This window comes from Nelumbo nucifera, chromosome 7 (genome assembly GCF_055504915.1).
Source record: "Nelumbo nucifera cultivar China Antique chromosome 7, China Antique-T2T, whole genome shotgun sequence".
Classification (NCBI taxonomy): domain Eukaryota; kingdom Viridiplantae; phylum Streptophyta; class Magnoliopsida; order Proteales; family Nelumbonaceae; genus Nelumbo; species Nelumbo nucifera.
In genome coordinates this window covers 60,111,797-60,138,971 of record NC_142655.1, presented here as the reverse complement: position 1 = coordinate 60,138,971, position 27,175 = coordinate 60,111,797, and the positions used below count along the sequence as shown (strand labels likewise).

Sequence of the window (27,175 nt, the reverse complement as noted above, 5' to 3'; positions counted from 1 at the left end):
CTACACATGCAAAAGTTATTGATGTACCACCAAAGATACAAGAGAGCGGATCTCAGATCTCCTCCCACTCATATTTAGCAAAGCAGTCGATTCAACCAAAGAATCTTCCTCTCCATGGCAAAATACGTTCGGATCACCTGTCAACAAAATACGTTCCAACACCCAATCAATACAATCTCACACCGCACATCTCATACATTGGCGGCGGTGGAATGTGTTCTATTGGCAGGAGATCCCAATTCAAATTGTTTGGCCTCAAGAGCCCGGATTCCCTCCTGACAAAACCCTGCACGCACCTTGAAAGCACTAAGCAACCACCTGCACATTGCAAGTAATTCAAATTTGGTCCTTGCAAAGCTGTTTTCAATCTCTTGCAGCCATGCATTGGGAATATCTCCCCATAAAAAAATCATCTTCACTCTGTACTTGTATGTTTTTATTCATGGGCAGATGTTCCCATGCATGCATGGCTATAAAGAGCTGTGAGGATGGTCTCGTGAGGACCAAATCCAAATTTTATTGGGAGTATGTCATGTACATGTGTGTTGAATTTATGGGGAGATGTTTTCAATGTGCCAATGGGTGTCAGTGCTTTCGGGGTGCATGCAGTTTTACTTGTGTAATCATATGCATAATGAGAAATAGTTTTTTTTTTGTACTTGCTTTTATCTATCTTTTAAAATTATGTTAATTTAGATGGTTGATCTCGTGGTTTTAAAACTGTCGTTGATTTGCATGATTGAACCGTTTGACCTAGAAAACTGGTCAGGTCACTAGTTTCATTTTTTTCCCTGACTTGCTATCTTGAAAAATAAACGTTGAAATAGTCAAAGAATCGTTGACATGGGGCGATTGAATCATGGTTTTCAATTAAAATTATTTTAAATTAATTTAGATAAAAAATAAAAGAAATAAAAAAGACAACTTTGTCTTGAAAGCCTATTTGATAATTCACTTTAGGGTTTACTGTCCTTTTTCAAGTCAAGGATTCAAGACTTGCAATGGTTGGAACTGGAGTATGCAATTTTGTGTTAGAAACCACCATTTGAAGTGGCAAGTACGACTAACTTAATTATGTTTCTTAACAAAAGTAACTTATTAATTTAATGTTAATTTCACAATAATAATTAAAGTTTTAAAATAGCTTAGTCTAAATTAATTAATTAACTATAAAGAGAGAGAGAGAGAGAGAGTCGAGGGCGGGGCAAGGACTTCATTCTAGGGTATCCTTATTAATCTCCATCCCCATCCTTGTCCATGTCGAGGTAGTCTCTATCCTCATCCCTGTTAGGTTGGGAAGGTCAAGTACCTAGCGAGGGTGGGGAAAATTGTCATTCCTAATTTGAGTATGGTTTACATAAAACAAACCCAAAATAACTAATTAATTAATTAGTTAAAAATATACCTAAGATCTAGTCATGTAAAATAATCTAGTTAAGTATATTAAATAATTATTGTATTTATTAAGTTAATTATTTCAGTTAAGTATAATTAATCAATTAATTTAACAAAATGTTAAAGTTTTTTTTGAAAAATAAAAAAAATGTTAAGTAATTAGTGCAATGGTTATATCATTAGATTACTAAATAGAATGGATAAATAGTGAATAAGTTAACATAAAAGATCCCTTTACTTTTTTATTAAATTGCAATAATGTCCTTAAATGAAGTTATTGGCCTGAGTCATTTTATTGATCAATTCAGTTATCCAAACACTATTAAATAAGGTTCAACTCAGTTTAATTAACCCAATTCTACTTATAAAGGACAATGAAAAATGTTAAATATCCATGTTATCCAGGCTTGTATTTAATTAAATAAATAAAAAAGAAACTTTCAATATGAGCCTAAAAGGGGAAGAGATGGAGAAGAAGAAGTCGAACAAAATAGGGCTTTATAGTCTCAAATTGAGAGAGAGAACTTCCGCCCTGTATGTTTAATTCATAATGAAAATTAAAATTACAATACTACCCCTGTATATAGAGACTTGAGAATAGAGACAAAAAAACGCTGATTTAAAGAAGATAAAAGACTAAAATAACCCTAGAACAAAGTTGTATTTTAACACTCCCCCTCAAGTTGGAGCATATATATCATACAACTCCAACTTGTTACAAATGTATTTCATCCGAGCACCATTCAAGCCTTTGGTAAACAAATCAACTAGTTGATCTTTGGACTTCACGTATGGGGTAATGATTTCTCCACTGATCACCTTTTCTCTAACAAAGTGACAATACACCTCTATGTATTTGGTCCTCTCATGGTACACTGGATTGGGAGAGATATGAATGGCTGTCTGGTTGTCACAAGATAGCTTCATAAGGTTTGTGACTGATATTCCCATCTCTTGTAACAATTGTCTCAACCACACCAACTCACATGTAGTGTGGGCCATGGCTCTATACTCGGCCTCAACACTACTCCTGGCCACCACATTATACTTCTTGCTTTTCCAAGTAATCAAATTCCCTGCCAAAAATGTGCAATAACCAATTGTTGATTTCTTGTCAATAACCGACCGTGCCCAATCAGCATCTATGTATCCTTCTAAGGAAAGCTCTCTCTCTTTCTTATACAACAACCCTTTACTTGGAGCACCCTTCAAATAACGTAGAACTCTAACAATATCTTCTCAATGGATTGTGCTTGGGTTCTACATGAATTGGATCAATAATCCAACATTGAAGGAAATGTCTAATCTTGTAATGGTTAAATAAATCAATTTTCCAACTACTCTCATGTACCGTCCAAGATCAGGTAGGGGCTCCCCCTCACTATCAGACGTCTTCACATTCGAATCTATAGGGGTATCCATTGACTTTGCCTCTAAAAGACTAGTTTCTTCCAACAAGTCAAGCACATACTTCCTTTGTGAGAGAGAAATTCCCCACTTTGACCTTGCTACTTCTATGCCCATAAAATATTTCAAGTGCCCAATTCCTTAGTTTGGAACTAGCTCTATAAGAACCGTTTGAGCTTTTCAATTCCATGCTCACGTCCTATGGTAATGATGTCATCAACATAGAGGTAGTATCTCTACTGAACACTAAATGATCAACCCTATATTATGTCATCCCAAACTGTTGTACTACACTATTGAATCTCCTAAACCAGGCCCTTGGAGATTGCTTCAACCCATAAATTATTTTTTTTCAACCAACACACCTTACCTTCCTCCCCCTGAGTGACATACCCTAGAGGTTGCTCCATATACACTTCCTCCTTTGGGTCACCGTGAACAAATGCATTTTTAATATCCAATTGGAACAACGGCTAATCAAAGTGTGCAGCCAAGGAAATAACCTCCCTGACCGAACCCATTTTAACTATAGGTGAAAAGGTATCAGTATAATCAACACCATAGGTCTATGTATACCCTTTGGCTACTAAGTGTGCTTTATATCTCTCCACACTACCATCGGTAAGATGCTTAACAATGCAAACCCACCGACAACCAACTACTTTCTTCCCTGGAGGTAGAGAAGTGAGGTCCCAAGTATGATTAGATTGAAGAGCATGAAATTCCTCATCCATCGCCATTTTCCATTCCGGAGAGAGAAGAGCATCTTAAAGGGATCTAGGAACAAACATAGATGATAGAAGGGATACAAAATTTCAATAGGATGGAGATAAATGGGCAAATGAAACATAACGAGATATAGGATGTTTAGTACAAGCATGCTTACTTTTGTGAAGCGCAATGGGAAGATCGAAATGAGATGAATCCATTGACAGAGGAGCCACTAATGGTTGAGATGAAGCTGGAGAAGGCTGAAACACAATACCACGAGGGTCATCAGCATACACTTGATGGATCGGTGGTCGCATTGACTCTTGAACAACAGGAGCAGGCATAGACACCTCCTCCATTGGTAAGGGAAGAGGAGGTGGGGATAGAGCATCAAGAGAAGTAGGCTCAGTTGAGGAAAAGAAATGAACATTTTCAAAGAATGTTACATTAGGAATAACAAAGGAGCGCTGAAGGGAAGGACTATAGCACTTATATCCTTTATGGGTCCAAGAGTACCCTAAAAAGACACATTTAAGAGCACGAGCGTCCAACTCATCCAATGCCAGCCCCAAGTGATGAACAAAACAAACACAACCAAAGACACGCGGAAGCAAAGGGAATGGAGATTGAGAAGGAAAGACAATAGAAAAAGGAGACGAGCCACTTAACATGGGAGATGCCATATGATTAATGAGAAAGCAAGAAGTAAGAACAACACCACTCTAGTATTTTTTTGGAACTAACATTTTGAATGAAAAGTGCCCGGGCAATGTCAAGTAAATGTCTATTCTTCTGCTCAACTACTCCATTTTGTTGTAGAGTGGAGGAGTAGGATGGTTGATGTATTATGCCATGAGATTCAAAGAACATACGAAATGGGCGTTGGAAATATCCTTTTGCATTGTCAGATCGAAAGTATTTAACACAGATACCAAATTGATTCTTAATTTTAGCATAAAAAGAGAGAAATATATCAGACACCTCTGTACGAAATTTCATTAAATAAATCCAAGTCATTCTTGAAAAATCATCAACAAAGGAAATAAAATATTTAAAACCATTGTCAGATTCAACTAGACAAGGACCCCAAACATCTGAATGGATAAGTTCAAAAAGACTCGAGACTCTAGTAGATTTCCTTGGAACAAAAGAGACACGATGGTGTTTACTAAGTTGACAAACTTCACATTGTAACTCACGAATAGACACAACCTCTGGAACATGACTCTTGAGAGCTGGAAGAGAAGGGTGACCCATCCGAAAGTGCCACTGCAATGGTGTAATAGAGGAATGAAGAGTTGTTTGTGATCCACCACCATCAAGATAATACAATCCTCCAGCTTCATGCCTACCACCTATCATCTTCCCCGTCTCGAGATCCTGAAAAATGCAATATGATGGAAAGAATGAGATGAAGCAATTCAAAGATTTTGTCAACTTACTAACAGATGAAGGAAATTTAGGAATATATAGGACCGACGAAAAAGTGAAACCAGAATGTAAAGAAACATCACCGGTACTAGAAACATGGGAGGTAGTACCATCAACTAGAGTAACCGATTGAGCGGTAGAGGAGGGGATAAAGATGCAAATAGGTCTAAGGACCCAGTCATGTGTTATAAGGCCCCAAAATCAATAATCCATGGTTTAAAATAAGAAACAAGACATGCTGTACCTGGTTTTGCAAGAGTTGTAGTATTATCAGAAGAAGAAGAAGAAGACAGATAAAGTTTTTCGTACTCTTCTCGGGTGATGGAAACCATTTCCTTCTCCTTCCCAATACCTAAAGCAGTGGAGTCATCCCCTGTAGTACCACTGTCTCCTTCTACAGTAGCATGATTGGCCTAAGTAGATGGTGGGTCATGCAGATTATAACAATAGTTCACAGTATGTCATTCCCGTCCACAATAGCTACATTCTTTGATCATTCCTCGACCAGCAACACAAACACCATGACCTCTAAAATTCCCATCGCTACCACCACTGCAACCTCCTCTCGCATCATGATTACTCCCTTTGGGAGAGCTACTTCTACCATGTGAGCCACCTCTACTACCTCTGGTTGTGGCTAGGGCCGACCTCTCTAATACTAGAGAGCTATCTGTATGTGGACTCGTAACCCTTCTTACTCTAGAGAAAACTTTTGATAGTGTAGGCATGTCACTGCTACTTAAAATCTGGGCATACACTGGTTCAAATTCAGACCTCAATTTGGAAAGAAAACGTGCCACATCCAACTGATCTCTCTGTTGTTTTTGCACTTTAAGATTAATTGAAAGAGGTTGATATGAATCCAACTCATTCTGCAAACTCTTCAATCAAGCATAGTACTCTTCCACACTCCTATCACCTTGCTATAGTTGAAAATACTCTTGATACAATTGATAGATTCTAGTTACATTGTCTTGTCTAGAATACAACTGCTTAGCATGTTCCCCAATTTATTTCGTAATATCAAAGAACATCAAGTTCACACTGATATGAGGTCCATACTGTTCCAAAGACGTGTCATAATCTATGCATTATCCTAGTTCCAATCATTATACCCTATAGTTCCTGGGTCTAGTTTGTTTTCTTTAATATATTTTAACTTTCCTCTTGTCGTCAAATTTACCTCCACTAACTTCGCCCATTGATATGTAGTTGGTACCATTAAGTTTAACCGACGTCATTTGTACAACCATGAAATTAGGTTGTACCATCACACTTGTTTTGTATTCACTACCAGAAGCTGCCATCAGTTATTTTTGCACCACTCTCCTAAGATGAAGACCTTCTCGACTCGACATCTGCACTCAACCGACTTATCTAATGGTTTTGAAACTTCAACAGCATAGCCACAACTCCTAAACCTGGAACATCAGCAAAGTATCTCCTTCTACGAGTCAACTAACCTCACAGTTCACAGAGAACTACCCACCAAACACATCACCCACATACATCAATCAACCGAACTTCACATTCATAGTCCCTCTTCGAACTGCCGAGTAGAGGGGATCTAAAACACCATCAAACAATCAACCAACAAAGCAACTTGAGGCATAGAAGCCTCCTAACCTTCTGGGCGATCAATCCTTTTGGGTTCTTCCCTTTCCTTCTCGTATTAGTAGAAAACTTTAGCTGAACCAGTTTTAGGTGTCCTTCATTGATGTAGTCAAGAAAACCAATCAACCTGGCTTTGATACCATGTTATCAGGCCTATATTTAATTAAATAAATAAAAAGAAACTTTTGATATGGGCCTAGAAGGGGAAGAGATGGAGAAGAAGAAGAGGATAAGAAGAAGTTAAACAAAATAGGGCTTCACAGTCTCAAATCGAGAGGGAGAACTACCGCCCTGTATGTTTAATTCATAATGAAAAGTAAAATTACAATACTACCCCTATATACAGAGGCTTGAAAATAGAGACAAAAAACATTGATTTAAAGAAGAGAAAAGACTAAAAATAACCCTAGAACAAAGATGTATTTTAACAATCCATTTACAGAACCATCGAGCTTGACAGTTAAATATGTATAATTATATTCTACATGTAATATATGTATTATTTTTAGTGTAATTTGTATTTATATTTTTTATTTGTAAAAAATGTTAAAAATTGGGATTTGAGATAAAAAAGGTTTTTGACAATAATTGCAATACCTTGGAATGCATAGATCTTGAAAAATCACCAACCAAGAACAAAGTTATAGACTCTGAAAGTTTGCACATAGATAAAATATAACCTATATATATACACGCACACCGGTTTGTTTGGGTTAACCAAAACCAATGTTCTAAAAACCAGATCGGACCGACCGGTTGATTTGGTTGGACTGTGACCCGACCCCTGGCTGGTCTGAATATACCCCCAAAACCGGTATGTAAAAAAAAAACAGGAATAACCGGCCACCCAGCCGGTTCAACCGGCAAACCGTAAAACTGGTCCCGTTTTGTATAACCGGCCGTTTTTTTTTTTCATTTTCAAATTTAGTACAAAAAGACAAAAAACTGTTAAATTGGGCCAAACAGGCCCTTAGGTCCAAATCCAATCGAATCCCAAATTCGAAAACCTCAAAATCAAAACCATCGATCTGATTGTTCAAAACGGTAAAACCTAACCTAATACCACCTGACCTGACCTGACCACCACCAGCGCCTCCAGCACTGCCCACAGGTTCTCTCTCTCTTCTTCTTCTTCTTCCCGCCGGTGGACTCTGTTCACCGCGCGCGTTCCTCTCCTTCTAAATCCGCCGGCCGGTTTCCTCTCCTCCTCCTCTTTCTTCTTCTTTTTCTTCCCGCCGGTGGACTCTGTTCACCGCGCCCCTCTCCCTCCAACTCTGCCGGCTGGTTCCTCCTCCTCCTCCTCCTTCTCCACTGATTTCTAAATTCCGAACCTGCAACATTTATTTTTCTATATTCATTACTGATTAGCTAGTTTACAGTTTAGTTACACTTAAATTTTAAAATTTTGATATTTATTTATTTTTAATTATTGAACTTGATTATTTAATTACTCATGAAATTCCAACTTGATTTTTGCTTCAGGTTTGGACTTTGATCATTCCTTCGGGCTTTCACTTCAATCCACCAAGTGGAGTCTCCAACTAGTTGTTCAGTCTTGCAGGTTAGCTTACCTAATTGTCTAAGCCCTTTGAAATAGCTGAAAATTGAAATTAAATTTAGAATTGTGATTTGTGATACTGATAATGCAATACTAAAATAGCTGAAAATTGAAATAAGTTTTACTTTATCATGTATGCATTGTAATTTTTGAATTGATATTCTTGAAATGCCTTTGTGAATTGTGATGGTAATTTTAGTCAAACTCTGAAAGTTTGAAGTGTTATTGACTTATTTCTATTTTGGATTAATTTTCCTTCATATTCAGTATTTTTTTTGAATTTTTATTATTATTATATATATTTATTACATCAGCACGGTTCGACCCCAGTAGGACCTCTGACCCGTGAACCTCTGCCTTTACCGGGTCAATGCCAGGTCCGGTTCTCTGAACATTGATCAAAACTGAATCAAAAACCGATTTTTAGAAAAATACTAAACTATTAACCGAATTTTTTGCTTAGATTTTTGGTTTTTCATTATCACCCCTCACTCTCCTCCATCTACCGTCTTTCTTCCTCTTTCTCTCTTATTAGAGAAACCAATTCCCAATAAATCTTTTACTCACTTTCTCAGCCTTCTCAGAGCTTGGTTGGTATGTGGTAATTACCAGTCGGAACACTTTTTTGTCAAAGCCAGACTGATTTTCCGATTGGACCGTAAGTCTGTAACCAACACCTACCAAACCTGACAATTTCTGATGCTTAATTGCCTGTTAAAAAACTTAAAATCTCTCAATTGCTGAACGACCAGAACTGTCAAACTCTGTAAGATCACAAAATTCTCAATTCTCAAAATAGGTTTTGGTGCAAATTTGAAATCCACTGCTGCAAACCAACAATAGATACCGGTCTCTGCTCTCAAACTAAAAGATTAGTAATTAGCAGTGTTCTCAACTTGACGGTTCGACCAGGTATATTTCTTCCTTCTTATCTGGCTCGCTTCGACTAGGGAAGCAATATTGTATACTGTTTAGGGTTCTTAAGGGATGTAGTGACTTTTCAATTCTTTATTTGAATTCTGAAATCTTCAGTAACATCTTTCTATTTTTCCCACTTTCTAAGTTTTGAGCAAATCTGAATGATAACCTCTGCCAAGTGCCGAATTAACACCCTGGTATCATTCCGGACTGGTTAGTTATCTTCTTTTTTCTTTTAGTGTACTGAAACAAGCCTTTGAATGAAGGGACTGAAAATAATATTTGCAATGCTTCAAAAGGGTTTCTGTAGTGCGGTTTTGTGATGGAACGGGCAGGTTGATGATTTTTTGCATGCATTTTTTTGTTATATAGTTTCAACTCTCGATTTCCTAAATTATTTTCCTGGTACTATACCCTTGTATCAGTGCAGAAAGGCTGAAGAGCAATTAGGGAAAATAAATGAAGCAATCAAAGGATCCATTTGAGGCTGCATTTGAGGAGGAGCAGGAGTCCCTTCCTGATTCCCCTGTTGCCCCCGATGAACTTGAAACTCAAACTCCTGCTGCCACAGTTGTTGCTTTTGACGCTCCAGATGATGACCCTGGTATCAATATCCGCTCAGGTCAGCCATCAACGTCTGCAGCAGCTCAATCCACTGCAACGACTGCTGGAAAGACCAAAGAAGAAGAGGATGAGGAGGAAGAAGAGAATATGGATGTCGAGCTAGGGAAGTTTCCTTCCAGTGCTGACCCTGACAAAATGGCCAAGATGCAGTTACATATTTATCTCATTCCTAATTCTTGCTCTAAAAATGTAGCCATATGTTATCTTCATTTTTCACCCTCATTGTTATAAACTTGTACTTATTTTTATCTTCTGCGTTCTTTGCCGAGGGAGTTATGATAATTATCATAGAGATTTTTTTGAGGAACATACATGATGGATATCAAGACAAAAAAGAACAAGAAAAGGAAATCAACTTCAAGTCATAACTCCATATTTAACTTTAGAAAATACATTCACAAAACCAAATGGAGTGCCTCTTCCTAGAAATTTGATGTTGGAACTGATCAAATAATTATTTCCATCATGCACCTCCTTCCCCTTTTAAGGTACTCAATAAATCAAAACATTTCTAACTAAAATTTCACAACCAAAACATAAAAGCACAAAAGAAAACAGTGTGCCAAGATTGATAGATGTTGACTTTGTATCTAGTTTTATTCAAATTGCTTTTGTTTTCTGGAATCTTGAGTACTCTTTGTAGCCATCTTGACCCCCTCACACACAAAAAAAAAAAAGAAAAAAATCAAAGCAAACTGAAAAAGTGTTGTTCTAGAGCTTCATTTTTCAAAGGAACATTTTCCCCTTAGTAAGTAGAAATCTCAAATGACAAAACAATCATCATAGGACCTCTGTTTATTTGATTACAGAGTTTCATGTAAGGAAGGAGGATTCAAATTATGTGGTTTCTGCCAGATGAACTTTTTAGCAGTAAATGAGGAGACCATTCTAGGATTATTCTATTCTAACAAGATAAAGGAAAAGAGATATATATCTATATCTATATATATGTATATCTATATATCTATATATCTATATCTATATCCATCTCTCTCTCTCTCTCTCTCTCTATATATATATATATATGTGTGTTTGTGTATGTCATACAAGGTTTCCCCATATAGACAACACAGTGACCAAGCAGAATGTCGGTTGAGATAGTGTAAAAGACTTCAAGACTTAGATTTGACTGAAAATATAACTTAGATATATTGGAAAGTAGGAATGAGGCCATGGCTTAAAAGGGTTGTAGCCTCAGGTATGAGGCATATACCTCAAGAATAAATGGAGCCTTTAGTTGAGGCTATAGGCTCATGTATGTATTGTGAGGCAAGGGCTTTGAACATTAGGAAGCTAATAGTTGAAGGGGGCTAACAATTGGTTGTAAACTGGCTTTATAGTGAGGAAACGAAGATGTGGATTGCAATAATGGAAAGAAAAAATTCAGGTGGTTTACAAGGGACAAGGAAGAGATTTACAATAATGAAGAGATTACCTCGGGAAAGAGAGTTAAACCATGATGCTGACCTGGTGGATGAACTAGCTGTCAGAATGGGTCTTAAGATGGAAAATTCATAGGACGGTAAATTCTATGCTAGGAAAGGTAAAAGAGCGGTAGGGAAGAGAAAGAGGAAAATGAATGAAGTAGAGAGACTTACTAATGATGTTGAAGGGGATAGGGAGTTCAGTGCCAGGGGAGTGGAAAGGTAGGGGGATTGTAGTTTGGTGGAGGTCTAGGAAGTGCAACAAGAAGAAGGGCAATTAAGGAGATTCTCAAAAAGGAAAAGCCAGATATACTGTTGGTCCAGGACTCCCAACGTTCAGGAGGTTGATAGGAGATGGATTAGAAGTCTTTGGGGTGATACCATGAGAGGGATCTTAACTGTAGTAGTGCCCCGTCATGGGGTGCCTAAGAGGAGTTTTAACTGTGTGGAAGGAGGAAACTGTGCAGTGCATGGAAGAGCTGATAGGAAATTTAACAGTATCTGTTAAGTTGAAAAATGTTGAGGATGAATTTTTATGGGCAAACTCCTACAGGGAAAGGAATTTGATGTGGGAGGAGCTTGCAGATATTAGGGACCTTGGCGTTTAGGGGGGGATTTCAATGTTATTAGATTTGCCAGTGAATCAAGCAGTGCAAGACAGAGGGTGACAACCAACACGAGAAGATTTAATGATTTTATAGAAGCCTTTGAGCTAAAAGAAATACCTTTTGGGCAATTCAGATTCACATGGTCAAACATCTAGGCAAACCCTATTTGCTCCAAACTAGATAGATTTCTTGTATCCTTGGATTGGGAAGAACATTGGAGTGGACTTTTGGGTAGGATTCTGCCTAGAATTACCTCAGATCACTGGCCTATTAGCCTTTTCTAATGGAGTGTTTTAGGAGGCCCCTCCCCATTTAGATTTGAAAATATGTGGCTTTCTCATCTAGGGTTCAAGGATGAGGTAAGAGAGTGGTGGGAAATACAGCTTCAATACCTGAAGTGGGAAGGGCAAAAATTCTTGAAGAAATTACAGAGGTTGAAAGAGGAAATTAAATAATGGAATAGAGTAAATTTGGGCGGTTGGAGGAAAAGAAAGCAAGTCTGATTCTGCAAATTGTGAATATTGATAGAAAAGAAGAGGAGAGGTCATTAGGAGAAGGGGACAGAGAGTTGAGGTGGAATTTGAAAAAAGAGCTTGATGAAACCCTCTTGAGGGAGGAAATCTGTTGGACAGAAATCTAGAGAGAAGTGGATCAAAGAGGGGGATGGTAACACTAGGTTCTTTCATGTTATTGCTAATGGGAGAAGAAGAAAGAACCTAATTTCTTCTTTAGTAATGGGTGGTAGAGAGATAACAGATTAAAGAGAGATAGCTAATGCTTTTGCAGAACATTTCAGGTCTATATATAGAAGGCCTCTCAATGAAAGATAGTCGGTGGAAGGTCTTGATTGGAATACTTTGGGAGCTCATCAGGTGGAATTTTTAGAGAGGGGGTTTGAGGAAGAATAAATTAAGGAAGCAGTGTTTTCTATGGACAGATCAAAGGCTCCTGGGCCTGATGGGTTTACAATGGCCTTCTATAAAGATTGTTGGGACATAATAAAAGCGGACTTGATTAAAGTGTTTTGGGAGTTTCACAGAAGGGGAATAATGAATAGAGGAATGAATTCTACCTTTATTGCTTTGGTGCCAAAAAAGAACAATGCTTGTCACCCGAGAGATTTCAGGCCAATCAATTTGGTTACTAGCACTTACAAGTTGATAGCTAAGGTGCTCTCATTAAGAATCAAGAAGGTGCTCCCCTCACTTATCTCCTAATCTCAAGGGGCCTTTATTCAGGAGAGACAGATTGTGGATCAAATATTAATTGCGAATGAATGTGCTGAGGCTAAAAAGAGATCAAGGAAAAGGGGAGTTGCAATCAGGTTGGATTTGGAGAAAGCATATGATTTAGTGGATTGTAAGTTCCTTATCAACATTTTGAGGAGTGGTGGATTTGGAGAACTATGGTGTCAAGTGGATTAAAGGATGCTTGCAAACAAGTCATTTTTCAATAATTGTTAATGAATCGGTGGTTGATTTTTTTGAGGGGATTAGAGGCCTAAGACAAGGGGTTCCTCTTTCCCCATTCCTTTTTACACTGGTGGCTGAGGTCCTTAGTAAGCTGTTATCTAGAGCTATTTGTTTGTAGTTATTCAAGGGGTGGTTGGTGGGAAGGGACAATGTTCTTGTTAATCACCTTCAATTTGTAGATGATACTTCGATCTTTTGTGATGGGGAGAATAGAGAAGGTGTGACAAATTTGAAACTGGTGGTCGATCTTTTTGAGAGAATTTGTAACTTGAGTGTAAATTGGAACAAAAGCCTACTGGTAGGGGTTAATCTAAAAAGTGAAGAGCTTAGATCTTTGGCTAAAACCTTGGGATGTGAGTGTGGAGGATGGCCTTTAAGGTATTTGGGTTTACCTCTAGGAGATAACCCCAGACTGGCTAGCTTTTGGAGTCCAGTGGTAGAGAGAATTGAGAAAAGACTGGCCAGATGGAAGAGGAACTATATTTCTTTGGGAGGGAGACTTACATTGATCAAATTCACTCTAGCTAACCTCTCAGTTTACTTCAAGTAATAGTGAAAAGAATAGAGAAGCTTATGAGAGACTTCCTTTGGGAACCGGGGGAGGGGAAGAAAGATTATTTGGTGAGGTGGGAAAAGGTGATTAAGAAAAAGGAAGAAGGAAGGTTGGGGATTGGCAATGTGAGAATGAAAAATAAGGCATTGCTAAGCAAATGGCTTTGGTGTTTCCCTGTGGAAAGTGAGAGATTATGGCATAGAGTGGTGGCTAGTATTCATGGGATGTCAAGAAATGGCTGGGATGCAGAATGTCTGCAAAGAAATACTCTGGCTACACCTTGGGAAGCAATTCATGGCATTCTTCCTTCTTTCCTCAACCATGTAAGGTAGACTTGGCTTCTGGTAGTAAAATAAGATTCTGGGAAGATGTGTGGGTGGGTGATTCCCCTTTGAAAGATGTCTTTCTCTCCCTCTTTGTCCTTTCCAATTTCAAAGGTTAACCTGTGGTTGACTTTACTGAACCTCACCCTTCCTCTTCTGGGTTGAATTGGAATTTGGGGCTTACCAGAAATCTGAGAGAGTCTGGAATCCCTTTGGTGTCTAACTTGTTGAGTGTTCTGAAGTCAGTGATCCTTGTTAATGATGGGAGGGATGCTTGTGGTGGTCCCTTTCCCCTACTGGTTACTTTTCTTGTAAATCTCTATTTAGCTCTCTTGTTTCTGCTTCCTCTCCCCCCACTTTCCCTGTGAAAGAAATCTACTGTGTTCCTATTCCTCCAAAGGTCAGTGCATTTTTCTGGCAAGTGTTCCATGGGTGCATAAATACTTGTGATTTGTTGCAAAGGAAAAGACCAAATTGGGCCTTATCTCCTAATTAGTGCTTTCTGTGTAAAATTGAGTGGTGAAGCTGCTTTTCACCTCTTAATCACCTGTCCCTTTGTTTGCTGTGTTTGGGAATGGTTTTTTTTTCTCCTTTTGGTTGTAGGTGGAACCGTCCTGCCAGACGGACTGTTTAGCCCCTCAGTTTTGAGTAACACAAAAAAAAAGAGGTAGGATTTTGTTGAGATGTACAAGGGCAGTGGTTTGTTGGACAATGTGGGCAGCTTGGAGGTTCTAATTGATTGTATTACTCTTAAAGTTGCTCATTGGGTAAGAACCTTGAAACTTTTTTCAGACTTTGGAGTGGAGGATATTGTTTAGAATTGGGGGGTAGTTGCGGTCTCTTCCTCTAGGAAAAAGAAACCTCTAGAGGTCTGGTCTCCCCCAATGGTTGGTTGGAAGAAGCTGAACTTTGATGGTAGCAGTATGGGTAACCTGGGTTCCTCAGGTATTGGAGGGGTTGTTAGGGATGAGGGAGGCAACATAAATGCCTTATTTTCAGGACCAATTGAGTGAGGTAATTCAAGGAAAGCAGAACTCTTGGCAGCAGTTTATATGGGGTAGAGATTAGAGAAGGCTAAAGAACTAGGAATTGATAGATTGATTATTGAAGGGGATATGAAGGTTGTTGTGGGATGGCTGAAAAAAGGAGAGGGGGGCTACTTGGGAGCTAAGGAATGATTTCTGTAGATTTTTTTGGTTGTCAAAAGACATGATGATCCAAGTTCGTTGGGTTTGAAGGTCTGCAAACAGCTTAACAGACAACTTAGGCAAGCAAGGTGTTCAAAGTCAGTTTATGTATTGGGCTCAATTGTAATTTGGGTTGGGGGGCTTGCCTAGTATTGGGCGTTGTATCGTCTTCCTTTAATTTAATAAATCTATTCTTTGTGGTTGCTGATAAAAAAAAGGGGGGTGGGACATGGAAGTATCCTTCAGCTGGTGTTAGCGTAGTGCACTGATTTAAAAAAAGCAAAAAAAAGCATCCAATTTTCAAAAGGCGCATGCCTGGGCTGAGGCACAAGGCGCATTAGGCGTGCGCCTTTTGAAAGGGCTGCGCCTAGGACCTAGGCGAGGCACATACCTTAAAATGTGCCTTGCCTGTGCGCCTAGGCACGCCTGATGCCTGATGTGCCTGGGCTGACATGCGCCTTGCGCCTCAGCCCAGGCGTGCGCCTTTTGAAAGTTGGACGCTTTTTTTGCTTTTTTTGAACCTAGCGGTTGGGCTGGGGGCTCCATCCCCGGACCCCGTGCCATGCCCCTCGAGGCAAGCCCAAACAAGTCCATGTTAGGGTCTTAAATTCTAAGTTCTCACACAAAAAATAATGATTTTATAATTTTAATTGCTTTTTAAGAAGATATTTTATTAGGCTGAATTTTTTTTTATTGATCAATAACACTTTCATTAACTCATCAAAAGAAGATTTACAATACTAAGACAAACACGCTTATCTTCCAAGAGCAACAAAGAACCTCAAGAAAAGAAAAAAGAAAGAAAGAAAGAAAACACACTATAGTTACAGCTTAGCCCAAAAAAGTGAATCCCTTTCTGCCCCTTGTTTAGCTAAACCATCAGCTAGGAAATTAGCCGATCTTTTAACCCAAAGTATCTTAACTTCCATCTCCCGCACCAGCCACTTGAATTTCCTCCTCTCATTATTGTACTTCCATAAGCCATTGTGATCTTTAATCAGCCACCCTATCACCACCTCTGAATCCCCTTCAATTAAGAGTTTCCTGATGTTCAACTCCTTAGCTTTCTGTACTCCTTCCATAACTGCAAAGATCTCAGCTCTAAGGGAGTCACCCACTCCAACTGGGCCTGAGAACATGGCAGAAATGACCCCATTTTCATCCCTAAAAACACCCCCATCCCCGATTGTCCCGGATTTCCCCTGCTACACCCATCAAAGTTTAGTTTCACGAATCCACTAGGTGGAGGGGTCCAAGCCACACTCATTATTGACTTAGTCTGTGTGCAACTTGCAATTTCACCCCACTTCCTCAACATGTCATCCACAGTGTAATCTGTGAAAAGCTCCAAAGATTTCAGCCACTGTACCGCCCTAATATGAATGATAGCCCTCAGATCTGCTGCTCCTCTCTGAGCTTCTGAGAATATCTTGGAGTTTCTTTCTTCCCAAAGTGTCCAACATACTGAATGAACAACTTTACCAAATAGGGGGTTCTACTCCGCTCTGGTTTGTGCCTTGCACCTTGCTTCAAAAAGACAAGCCCAAAGGCGGCTCATAGAATCAGGAATATAATATGTTTTACATCCCATTAGCTACTTGAAATAGTGCAATTGAGGAAAAAAAGAATTGTGGGTTTTACATGCTTGAAAATGTTCTATATGTTTGATTATGTTTTTAAATCCTCATTTGAATATGCTTTACATGTTATGTTTATATATTTTAATTTTAGATAATAGGTTTTTTAAAACATTTATTTTAAAATTTAAGTTTATATTTTTTATTAATATTTTGTTTTTGTTTTTTTACATTTTTTTTTGAATTTTCTGTCTTTATTTTTTGATTTTTTAGCATTTATTTATTTTTTTATTTTTGCTCCTTGCTTCAAAAAGGCATGCGCCTCGCCTTGTGCCTTGTGCCTCGGGCACAAATTGGCCCCTGTGCCTTGTGCTTTTAAAACACTGTCGTAGTGCTAATTCCTTTGCTGATACATTAGCTAAACAAGGGGTGGAATGACAAGTTCTCTTCTGGGAACAATTGTAAGGAAGGTGTGCTGTCAAGGTGAGAAATAAGTTGTTTATCTCTCACTGTCTTTACTTTGTATATTTACTCATTGTATCATACCATTTTTTCCAATCTTAATGAAAGTTCAAGGGGGGAGGAAACAACTGTTTTTTTTTGAAAAGGTAAGGTAAAAATTTTATTGAAAAAGAGATAGAATAGGGTACAACAATTTCTTGGCAGGAATAGGATTAACTAGGAAAAAATACCAACTTACAGATTCCACAAAGACTGAGAGTTAAAAGCATCTGGAACATTATGATGCTTAAACTCAGTGTTTACAGACACCCAAGAGATCAATTTACTTATGGCAAACTGCACTAGCTCATATGAGCTTTTGACTTTGTTATAGAAAACTCAATTATTTCTTTCAGACCAGATTGACACTAGAACAGCCGCGGGAATGGTCTTCCAAATCAACTTCCTTTTCTTCTTCAAACCAGGCAACTTCCAGCAACACATCAAATCTTTGACAGAGCTTGGCATGACCCAGCAAGCACCAACAGCTTTGAGGAAATGCTCCCAAACCTTAGAAGTGACAGAACAATTAACGCTTAAGTGATCAACAGACTCAGTCAAGAGACCACAAAGACCACAATTCAGATCTGGGAGCTGCACCCCTCACCTATCCAGGTTGACTTTGGAAGGGCATCTATTCAACATCAAAACCCAGATCAAGAAGTTTGATTTAGAAGGACTGATTGGGTTCCAGACCTGTTTGCTAGGGAAACCAGTAGTGTTTGACTTGCTGAGCTTAGTTGCCAAGGACTTGACTGAATAACAGCCATCTCCATTCATCTTCCAGGTTGGTAGAAATAGCTTGCCCTTGTAATAGCTGCAGCAACTCCAGCACCTTGTCCACTTCCCAGTCGAACAAATTTCGTCTAAATAGAGGGCTCCAGGCTCCAGCTCACAGAATTCTCAGCAATGTCATAAGATTCAACCACAGAGACATCTTGGTTAACAGCACATTGAAAGAGGAGGGGAGAAAACGTCAGCTAAGGGGCTATCCAAACACCATGGGTCTTTCCAAAATTTCAGTCTATCACCTCTGCCCACCTGAAACCCAAACCTTCAGAGGAAACGGGAAGTGTCTTAATGATTCCTTTCCAGATAGAGCAGCCCCACTTGGGTAGAGGGTCCAAAGATATCCAGTTTCCCCTATCCACACCATATTTAGCAGCTATTAGATTTCTCCACCACGAATTTCTTTCAGATCCAAATCTCCAGATCCATTTGCTCGGAAGATCAGCTATTAGTTTTCCTTATTCCCCGACCACCTTCCTCCATAGGTAAGCAAACTTGCTCCCAATTAACAAGATGGATTTTTCTTTCTTCTTCCCAGTCTCTCCAAAGAAAATTTCTCTGCAAGGCCTCTAGCTTCTTAGCTACTTTAGATGGAATAAGGAATAGAGAGAAAATAAGTAGGGAGGTTGGAGAGAGTACTCTTGATAAGAGTCACTCTGTCCCCAATAGAGATATTTTTGCCTCCCAAGAAGATAGTTTTTTTTTTTTCCAACCACTCAATTATTGGGTCCCAAATAGAAGATGAGGTACATTTAGCCCCAAGGGGAAGCCTCAAGTATTTCATTGCGAGGTCATTGACTTGACAAGCCAACACCCCAATCAATTCCTCCAAATTATTACTTGACCCACAAGGATGATTAAGCTTTTGCCCAGATTCACTTTGAGACCCGAAACCACTTCAAACCAGCAAATGATACCGAGCAATACCTCTAGCTGATCTGGAGAGGCATCTATAAAGCATAGAGTATCATCTGTAAACTGAAGACTCCGAGAGAAATCTCAAACCCTTCCGATAGCCCTTTAGAAGTGGACAACTTGCTGAATTGAGAGCAGTGATTTAAAAGGCGTGCCTAGGCGCATAGGTGAGGTGCATTTTAGGGTATGCGCCTTGCCTAGGTCCTAGGCGCAGCCCTTTCAAAAGGCGCATGCCTGATGCGCCTTGCGCCTCAGCCCAGGTGTGTGCCTTTCGAAAATTCCACGCTTTTTTGCTTTTTTTTGAACCTAGTGGCTGGGCCGGGGCCGGACCCCTGTACCACGCCCCTCGAGGCAAGCCCAAACACTGATTGAGAGAACACTTTCATGAGACAGATGAAAAGCAGGGGGAAGAGGGGATCCCCCTGTCTAATACCCCTACAACTGTCAGCACCTTTTGTTTTATGGCCTTCCAAATATAAGTCTAGCATCTTACTACCTCACTGCTTAAACTCATATAAGAATCACCTTAAAACCATTTCCATGAAAATACCCTTCAGCTTAAACTTACTTTTTTAAACCTAGACCTGAAAGCCCAAAAAGTGCTGGACCCAAATTGAAACAAGAGACATCTAAAATCTAGAACATTGAATGGAACTCACCTATGACTGTATGCAGCTTTTACAGACAACATCATCTATAATCAACTGAAGGCCTATACACTGTTGACATCAACCATTGAAACCCATTCTCACATTACATGTGCACAAACAAGGAAAACTGTTCCACCTCCTTGCTTATTGCCTTATACTCCCTAGGGTCCTATTACCATTGCTACTCCCCCCTGCCATGCCATTATCTGGAAAATAAGTCCACTCAAAAGGCCTTGGACCCCATTAAAAAAATTCTTCTTTTCAACTAGTAGTTCGACTCTAATTGAGTTCCCTTGCAATAAAAGGACAGGAGATTAGAAGGTGGTTACAACCATCACCGTTAGCTTTGCAAAGAAAACACCAGTTAGGGGAAATGCAAAGGAAGGGTCTTCTTTTTAACAAGACGTTAAAGGAATTTAACTTGCCATAATAAACTTCCCAACAGAGAGCTTTGACTTTGGGAGGAATGGGTTTAGACCAAATATCTTTAGAAGGAAAGGGTTGAGTGGTAAGATCAAAACACAGAGACGAAAAAAAAAACAAGAGATAGATCCTTTGTGTGAGGAGTCCAAACTTGACTATTTAGTTTAGATGGATTCAAAGGACAAAGTCAAGGGATTTTAATAACAAAGCAACGAAGCCAAGCTCATGGTCCCTCAAGCCTCTTCTAAAACCCAAATCCCAACTTATACAAGCTGAAGAGGAGGAGGAAACAAATCTTTGAATGGATTCATTTTTAAACAAGGAGAGGGCATACAAAGAGGGAAAGAGATCCTTAAGATCAACGTTACCAACTCAAAAGTCTTCCCAAAAGAGTATTTTTATCTCTAGTACACACCTCATATCTGGCAAGGCTAAGAAATTGAGGAAGAATTCCATGGAGAAGCCAAATTAATCCCTTTGACACACCAACATCCTAACCATTGCTTCCTGCCCATGAATGCTTTCCACCACCTTATGCCATAATCTCCCCTCTCCAAGGGCTATCTTCACAACCATTTACCGAACAAGGCTACATTCTTTTTCTTTAAATTACCTACACCCAGTCCCTTGCTCCTTTCTTTTAGACATTATTTCCTACTTAATCTAATGATCTTTCTTCCTTTACCCGTCTCCCATAAGAAATCCCTCATGTTCCTTTCTAATTTCAGCACCTCCCTTTGTGGAATCCTAAAGGCTAACATATAATAAATTGGCAGGTTTGCTAAGTTGGGTTTTATTAGGGTTATTTTATGTCCCAAAGAGGTATAATTTCTTTTTCAAGCAGCCAATTTTTGTGCACATCTTTCTACAATTGGACTCCAAAACCTACTTTCTTGAGGATTATCCAAGATATCTTAGAGGCTAGGAAGTTGTAGGACAACCTAAGGATTCAGCTATTAGTTCTATCTTCTCCTCACTAAGGTTAATCCCAGCTACACAACTTTTCTCAAAATGGATTTTCAGTTTTGAGATATGCTCAAATGACCTCACCACCCATTTTAAGTTTCTTGCCTTTTGGGGATCACCACCTTCACAAAAGATAATTATGTCATCAGAAAATTGTGGATGGTTACTGTTGTATCATTCTTCCAATCCACCAGCCTCTAAACAGATCTGTCCTATCAGCTATTCGGCTCTCAAAATTAATATACCAAACACATCCAGTACCAAAGTAAATAGTAAGGGTTAAAGTGGGCCTCCTTGTCTCAACCCGCTACTTATTGGAAAGAAATCCCTAACCACACCATTGATCATCGTCAAGTAATGACAAGTTTTTAAACACCCCTCAATCCTTACTACACCAACTTTCTCCAAATCCATATCTTCTAATTATCTCCAATAAGAAAGACCGGTATGCCAAATTATAGGCCTTTTCAAGGTCCAATTTGCATATTTAACCTTCCTTCCTCATCTTTAAATCCTTCACACATTCATTGGCTATCAAGATTTGATCAATAAGCTGCTTATCTTGAACGAATGCCCCTTGGGATTGACTAATGATAGCTGGGAGGGTAGTTTTTAGCCTAACGCTTTGGCCACTATCTTATGAATGCTAGTCACCAAACTGATGGGTTTGAAATCTTTTGGTTGAGGAGCTTCTACGTTTTTGGGTATCAAAACTAGAAATGTAGCGTTAATACCTGAACTAATAAAGTGTTTTTCAACAAACTCCTTAAAGACCTCCCAAATCTCCAAAGGGAAGATTTCACCAGGAGCAAATGCAACCTTCATTGCCTAGTGCCCAAGAAAAAAGATACCAAATCTCCAAAGGATTATAGGCCAATAAGCCTGGTGGGTAGCTTGTACAAAATCATTGCTAAAGTCCTAGCAAGACGATTTAAGAGTATCTTGCTCCAAGTAATTCCCCAAAATCAGGGAGCTGTTGTGGAAGGGAGAGAAATAATTGACCAGATTCTTATGGCAAATAAATGTGTGGCATAAAAGAAAAAATGAGGCAAAGGCTTAATTTGTAAATTAGATGTAGAAAAGCCTATGATATAGTGGATTGGTCCTTTCTTCTAGGGTTATTGGAAAAAGTTGGGTGGAAGATGGAGAAAGTGGATCAAAGGTTGTGTCAGTTATGCTCATGTCTCAATACTGATCAATGGTGTGGCAAAAGATTTTTTCCTAGCAAAAAGAAGACTAAGGCAAGGAGATCCCATCTCCCCCTTCCTTTTTTCCCTTGTTGTAGAGGTGTTAAGTAGGCTAGTTATAAAGGCTGATCTAAAAAACTAGATTAGGGGTTGAAGGGTGGGAAGAAATCAGGTTGTGGTGACCCATTTGCAATTTGTGGATGACATAATCATATTTTGTGAGGACTACTCGAAATCCAGCTTAAGAAATTTGAAGGTCTTAGTTGATCATTTTCAGGGAGTCTCAAGTTTAAAAGTCAATTGGGAAAAGAGTTGTGTGGCAGAAGTAAACTTGGGAGAGGAAGAAGCTTGCTTGCGGGAGTACTAGGTTATGAGGTAAAAAATTGGCCCCTAGATTATCTTGGAATGCCTTTGGGGGGAAACCCAAGAGCGGACAATTTTTGGATCCACTCTGGCCAACCTACCCACCTATTACCTGTCCACCTTTAGAATCTCGGTAAAAATTGCAAGGCAATTGGAACAAATAATGAGAGATTTCTTATGAGAGCTGGGAGATGAAAAGAAAGATCATCTGATAAAGTGGGAACAAATATGTAAAGGCAAGGACCAAGGAGGACTTGGCATAGGGAATCTGGTCAAGAGGAATACAACTTTCTTAGGAAAATGGCTTTGGAGATTTTCCCTAGAAGGTGAAAGGTTGTGGCACAAGGTTATTGGAAGCATCCATGGTGTAGCGAACAATGGCTGGGATGCAATACTAACACCTCAGGCAACTTCAAATTTCCCTTGGTAAGCAATCTTTGAGGTACTTCCTTCTTTCCTTAATTTTATCTGTTGTGATGTGGGGTGTGGAAACAAAGTCCTTTTTTGGGAAGACCTTTGGTTGGAGGAATCACCCCTTAAACAACAACTCCCTATATTATTTGTCAAACTATAAGGCCAAGCCTGTTGCCATGTTTGGCTTACTCTTAGAGCTTGGTTTGAACTGGAACTTTGGCTTTAGAAGGGGTTTGAGGGACAATGAATGTGAAACCCTAGTTCTGCTTTCAAAATTGGAGCATGTCTTCTTATATCAAAATTCCGTGGATAGTAGAGTTTGGTCTCCCCGGATGATCTTTTCTCTTGTGCCTCCTTCTTCAACATCCTTACCTATTCAGAACCATTGGGGGAGAGTTTCCCAGTAAAACAAATTTGGTGTAAGCCAAAGTGTTCTTTGGAAAGGTTAATACTCGTGACTTGCTAAAGAAAAGAAGGCCAATTAAGTGCCTCTCTCCTCATGTTTTTATCCTCTGTTTGGATAGTGGTGAGACCCTTTATTACTAATCTCATGCTCTTTTGTGTCTTGCATTTGGGATTACTTTTCTTCACTCTTTGGCTGCAAATGAGATCCCCCACAAGATGTGGTTAGCTTATTCAGTTCTAATTGTATGCGGCTATAGAAAAAAGGGCAAAATGCTTATGGAAGGTCACAAGAGCAGCTGTAGTTTGGATCATTTGGGAAGAAAGAAATCAAAGGATTTTCAATGAGAAGAGCATATCTAAAGTGGAAGTAATTGAAACAATTAAAATCAGATCTGCACACTGGGCAAAAACTGTTGATATATTCAAAGATATCTCAACAAATGATATATTGAGGAAATGGAAGGAAGTGGCATAGATGGGAACACACAAAGAAATCAATAAAATGGATTGGAAACCTCCAGAGCCAAATAAATTGAAGCTGAATTTTGATGGTATCTCCCTTGGAAACCTTAGGAGAGCAGAAATAAGGGGAGTATTTTGAAATCATCATGGGGAAATTGTGGCTTTGTTCTCAGGACCAATTGGGTATGGAGACTCGGTTCAGGCAGAGACAATGACACTCTTACAAGGCCTGAAATTAGCAGAACAATTAGAAGTGGAAGGGGACTTACTTTTGGTCATTTCTTGGGCTAAGCAAGTAAGCTCAGCACCATGGAAGCATAGATTTGCATTCAAAGGGATTGACATTCTTGCTAAGAGATTTAACTCCACTTTTGGGTGGGTTAAAAGGATAGCGAATGGATTGGAAAATACTCTAGCAAAACAGGGAGTTGATAGACCTACTCTATTTTGGGCTAAATTGTAGCTGGCTGTATTACAACAGAGGGATGCTGATCTATGTAATCTGGGTCTCTTTGTATATTGCTATACTCTGGAGTGCAGAGCAGATAAAGAAATTGTAACCTGCCATTCAGTTTAATAAATAAATAAGTTCTCCTTTGCTGATAAAAATGAAAATCATAATTTATAATCTCCCAACAATCTTGATAAAAGGCCTTGGTGAATCCATCTGGAATTGAGCTTTGCATCTATCCATTGAGAAAACTGCTCTAGTAATTTTTTACAAGTCAAAATCCTTCTCCAAGGCTTGCCCCTTAACCATCTAGATTTGGTCACTCCAACCCTTTCACACTAATGCTATCACCTTCTTGCCTCCTGAAAACTGATTTTAAGTGATCCACAAACATCTTAGCTACCTCCTCTTGGTTATAAACCAACTCATTGGTCACTTCCAGCTTTGGCACAAAATTGTTTCTTCTCTTGCCATTTGCAATTGTGTGGAAGAATTTAGTGTTACCATCCTCCTCATTGATCCATTTGTGCCTAGTAGGGGTTCAAGTCGGGCGGGTTGGGCCAGGTTTATGGTCAGCCTAGGCCCAATCCTAAAATTTGGGCTTAAGGCTTGAGCCCGAGGTCAAGCCTGCTCTTCCCAACCCGAGCCCAACCTGCATTGTAATTTGATGTATTTGGGTTAGGCTCGGGCCTGAGCTGGGCTCGGGTTGGTCAATGAACCCACTCTAAAATTATACATGTATGCACTTATGCAAATATGTATACATATATGTTTGTATATATGTATATGTATACATATACGTATGCATGAATGTTTATAATTGGGTCGGGTTTGGGCTACCTAAGGGCTAGGCCTGAGCCTAGTTGGAAAACTAAAAAAGCTCAAATTCTTGGGGCTAAGACCAGCCAGAGGACCGAAAATCCAAGCCCAGCCCGTGTAAAATTTTGGGCTGGGTCGGTTTGGGCTTGGTTTGAGCCCGCTCAAGTTGCACCCCTAGTGCCTAGATTTTTGTCTTCAGCAAATCTTCTCGCTTAACAATAATTCTTCCAACTCCTTTTTTAGATTCCGTCTTAGCTTCCTATCTTCCTTGCTTAAAGAACCCTGGCTCTCCTTATCATTCAATTGTTCAATTTGGGAGGTTGTACTTATCTTCTCCTTTATTCTTCCGATATGTTCTCTATTCACCTTGACCAATTTTTCCAGACTCAAAGTTTTAAAGACATTGGTAGAGGTGAGTTATTTTTGTATCATAGAGCAATTGTCATCTAAATAGATAAATTGAACTAACACTGTTGAGTGTGTTGCTTCGTTTTTTTCCCCTATGTTTGATATGTTAAGAATGCTCATAAATATATATATATATATATATATATATATATATATATATATTTTTTTTTTTTTCTGCTGTGATGTTATTGCATTAACATTTGTGCTCATCTTTTAGAGCAATCCTATCTCAATTTACCGAGCAGCAGATGAGTAGGTACGAGTCATTTCGGAGATCTGGTTTTCAAAAAGCTAACATGAAAAGGGTATGTCATACTTTTTTTTTTCTTCAATGTTGCTTAATGTACTTGTTTTTTGGATAGATACTAAGGCTGCGTTTGGTTGCAATGCAAATGCAAATATGTACACTACATATTTACCCATTTTTCAGTTCATGAATACAAACACGGTTCACATTTTAAACCATTTTTGCATTCATCTTGTTTGTTTGAAATCGGTGCAAAAGTGTGGGCCCATCATTAAATGCTCCAACTATCTTATGCTCCAATGCCTTACCTTTGGTCAAAAAGTTAATTATCAAAAGAATACAAAATTGTATCCAAAAAATAGGTACAGTAATGCTCTCTTCTCAGAGTACAAAAGTGTCAAAAAATACTCTTTTTGCTCTGATAATCATTACTTTTTTACGTATCAAACAAACACGAACCGGGGTACATAAGAGAATATTGGATAGAAACTATTGATAAAAAAATATATTGGATAGAAACTTTTCATTATTATACTGTGTACTAATCCTTTTGTATTGCCACAGTGATCAAGTCCATTTTGCATGATCTTTGTTACTGGATAGGTTTTAAGATAAGTAGGACTAAAACAGAATATATGCAATTTAAAATTTATAATAATAAGAGTAGGAATCAGGGTACAAACTATATGTATACTATTATAAAAGTATGAAGAGGCCTTAGATTTCTTGAATTTTTCTTGACTAAAGTGCCCCTCGTTTTGAATTTGCACTCTTTATTCTGGGGCCTTAGATTTCTTGAAGAGGCCTTAGAAGGTAACATGAGAAGCTCTCCTCTTCACAAATAGAGTGTGATCTAACTGTGTTTGTGTATAACCAAACTGAATAAGTGCAGTCCTGAATCTATCAAACTAGGCACGGGGAGATTGCTTAAATCCATAAAGAGATTTCTTCAGTTTACACACCTTACATTTTTTTTGAGAAAAGTTTAAACACCTTACCTTGCATCTCCTTACCATACATTCTAGGGGGAAGGGACATATACACTTCTTCTGTCAAGTCACCATTCAGGAAGGCATTTTTGACACCAAACTAGTACAGAGGCCAATCATAGTTTGTTTCTAAAGACAAGAGAACTCTCACAGATGCGATCTTTGCCACCAGAGAAAAGGTCTCCATAATCAATCCCATAGGCACCCGCCTAGGCGACCACAGGGTGCCTAGGCATTGGAATTTTAAAATGTTAATTTTCTTGAGTTTTTACTTTATCTATGCTTTTCTAAGCTATTTTATTGGTTTTGTGTGCTAACTAGCAAGCATGTACACTAACTATTAACTCTACAAATCATTCAAATGAGTATAAATTTCATATAACT

General features: G+C 38.8%; 1 protein-coding gene across 6 annotated transcripts in view; it reads left to right on the top strand.

Moving 5' to 3' along the window:
• The first annotated feature begins 7,533 nt into the window (after window positions 1-7,533).
• TAF11 (TBP-associated factor 11) overlaps window positions 7,534-27,175 on the top strand; it is a 43,446-nt gene continuing 23,804 nt past the window's right edge. For 3 of the 6 annotated variants that reach the window (XM_010262546.2, XM_088891752.1, XM_088891757.1), the window contains exons 1-4: window positions 7,534-7,669; window positions 8,041-8,119; window positions 9,460-9,807; window positions 25,773-25,860. In XM_010262546.2, the coding sequence (XP_010260848.1) occupies window positions 9,494-9,807; window positions 25,773-25,860 (402 nt within the window). In that variant the 5' untranslated portion in view covers window positions 7,534-7,669; window positions 8,041-8,119; window positions 9,460-9,493. Of the gene's footprint in view, window positions 7,670-7,788; window positions 7,937-8,040; window positions 8,120-9,459; window positions 9,808-25,772; window positions 25,861-27,175 lie in introns of those variants that run through there. The other 3 variants (XM_019198186.2, XM_088891756.1, XM_088891755.1) reach the window with 3 other exon arrangements.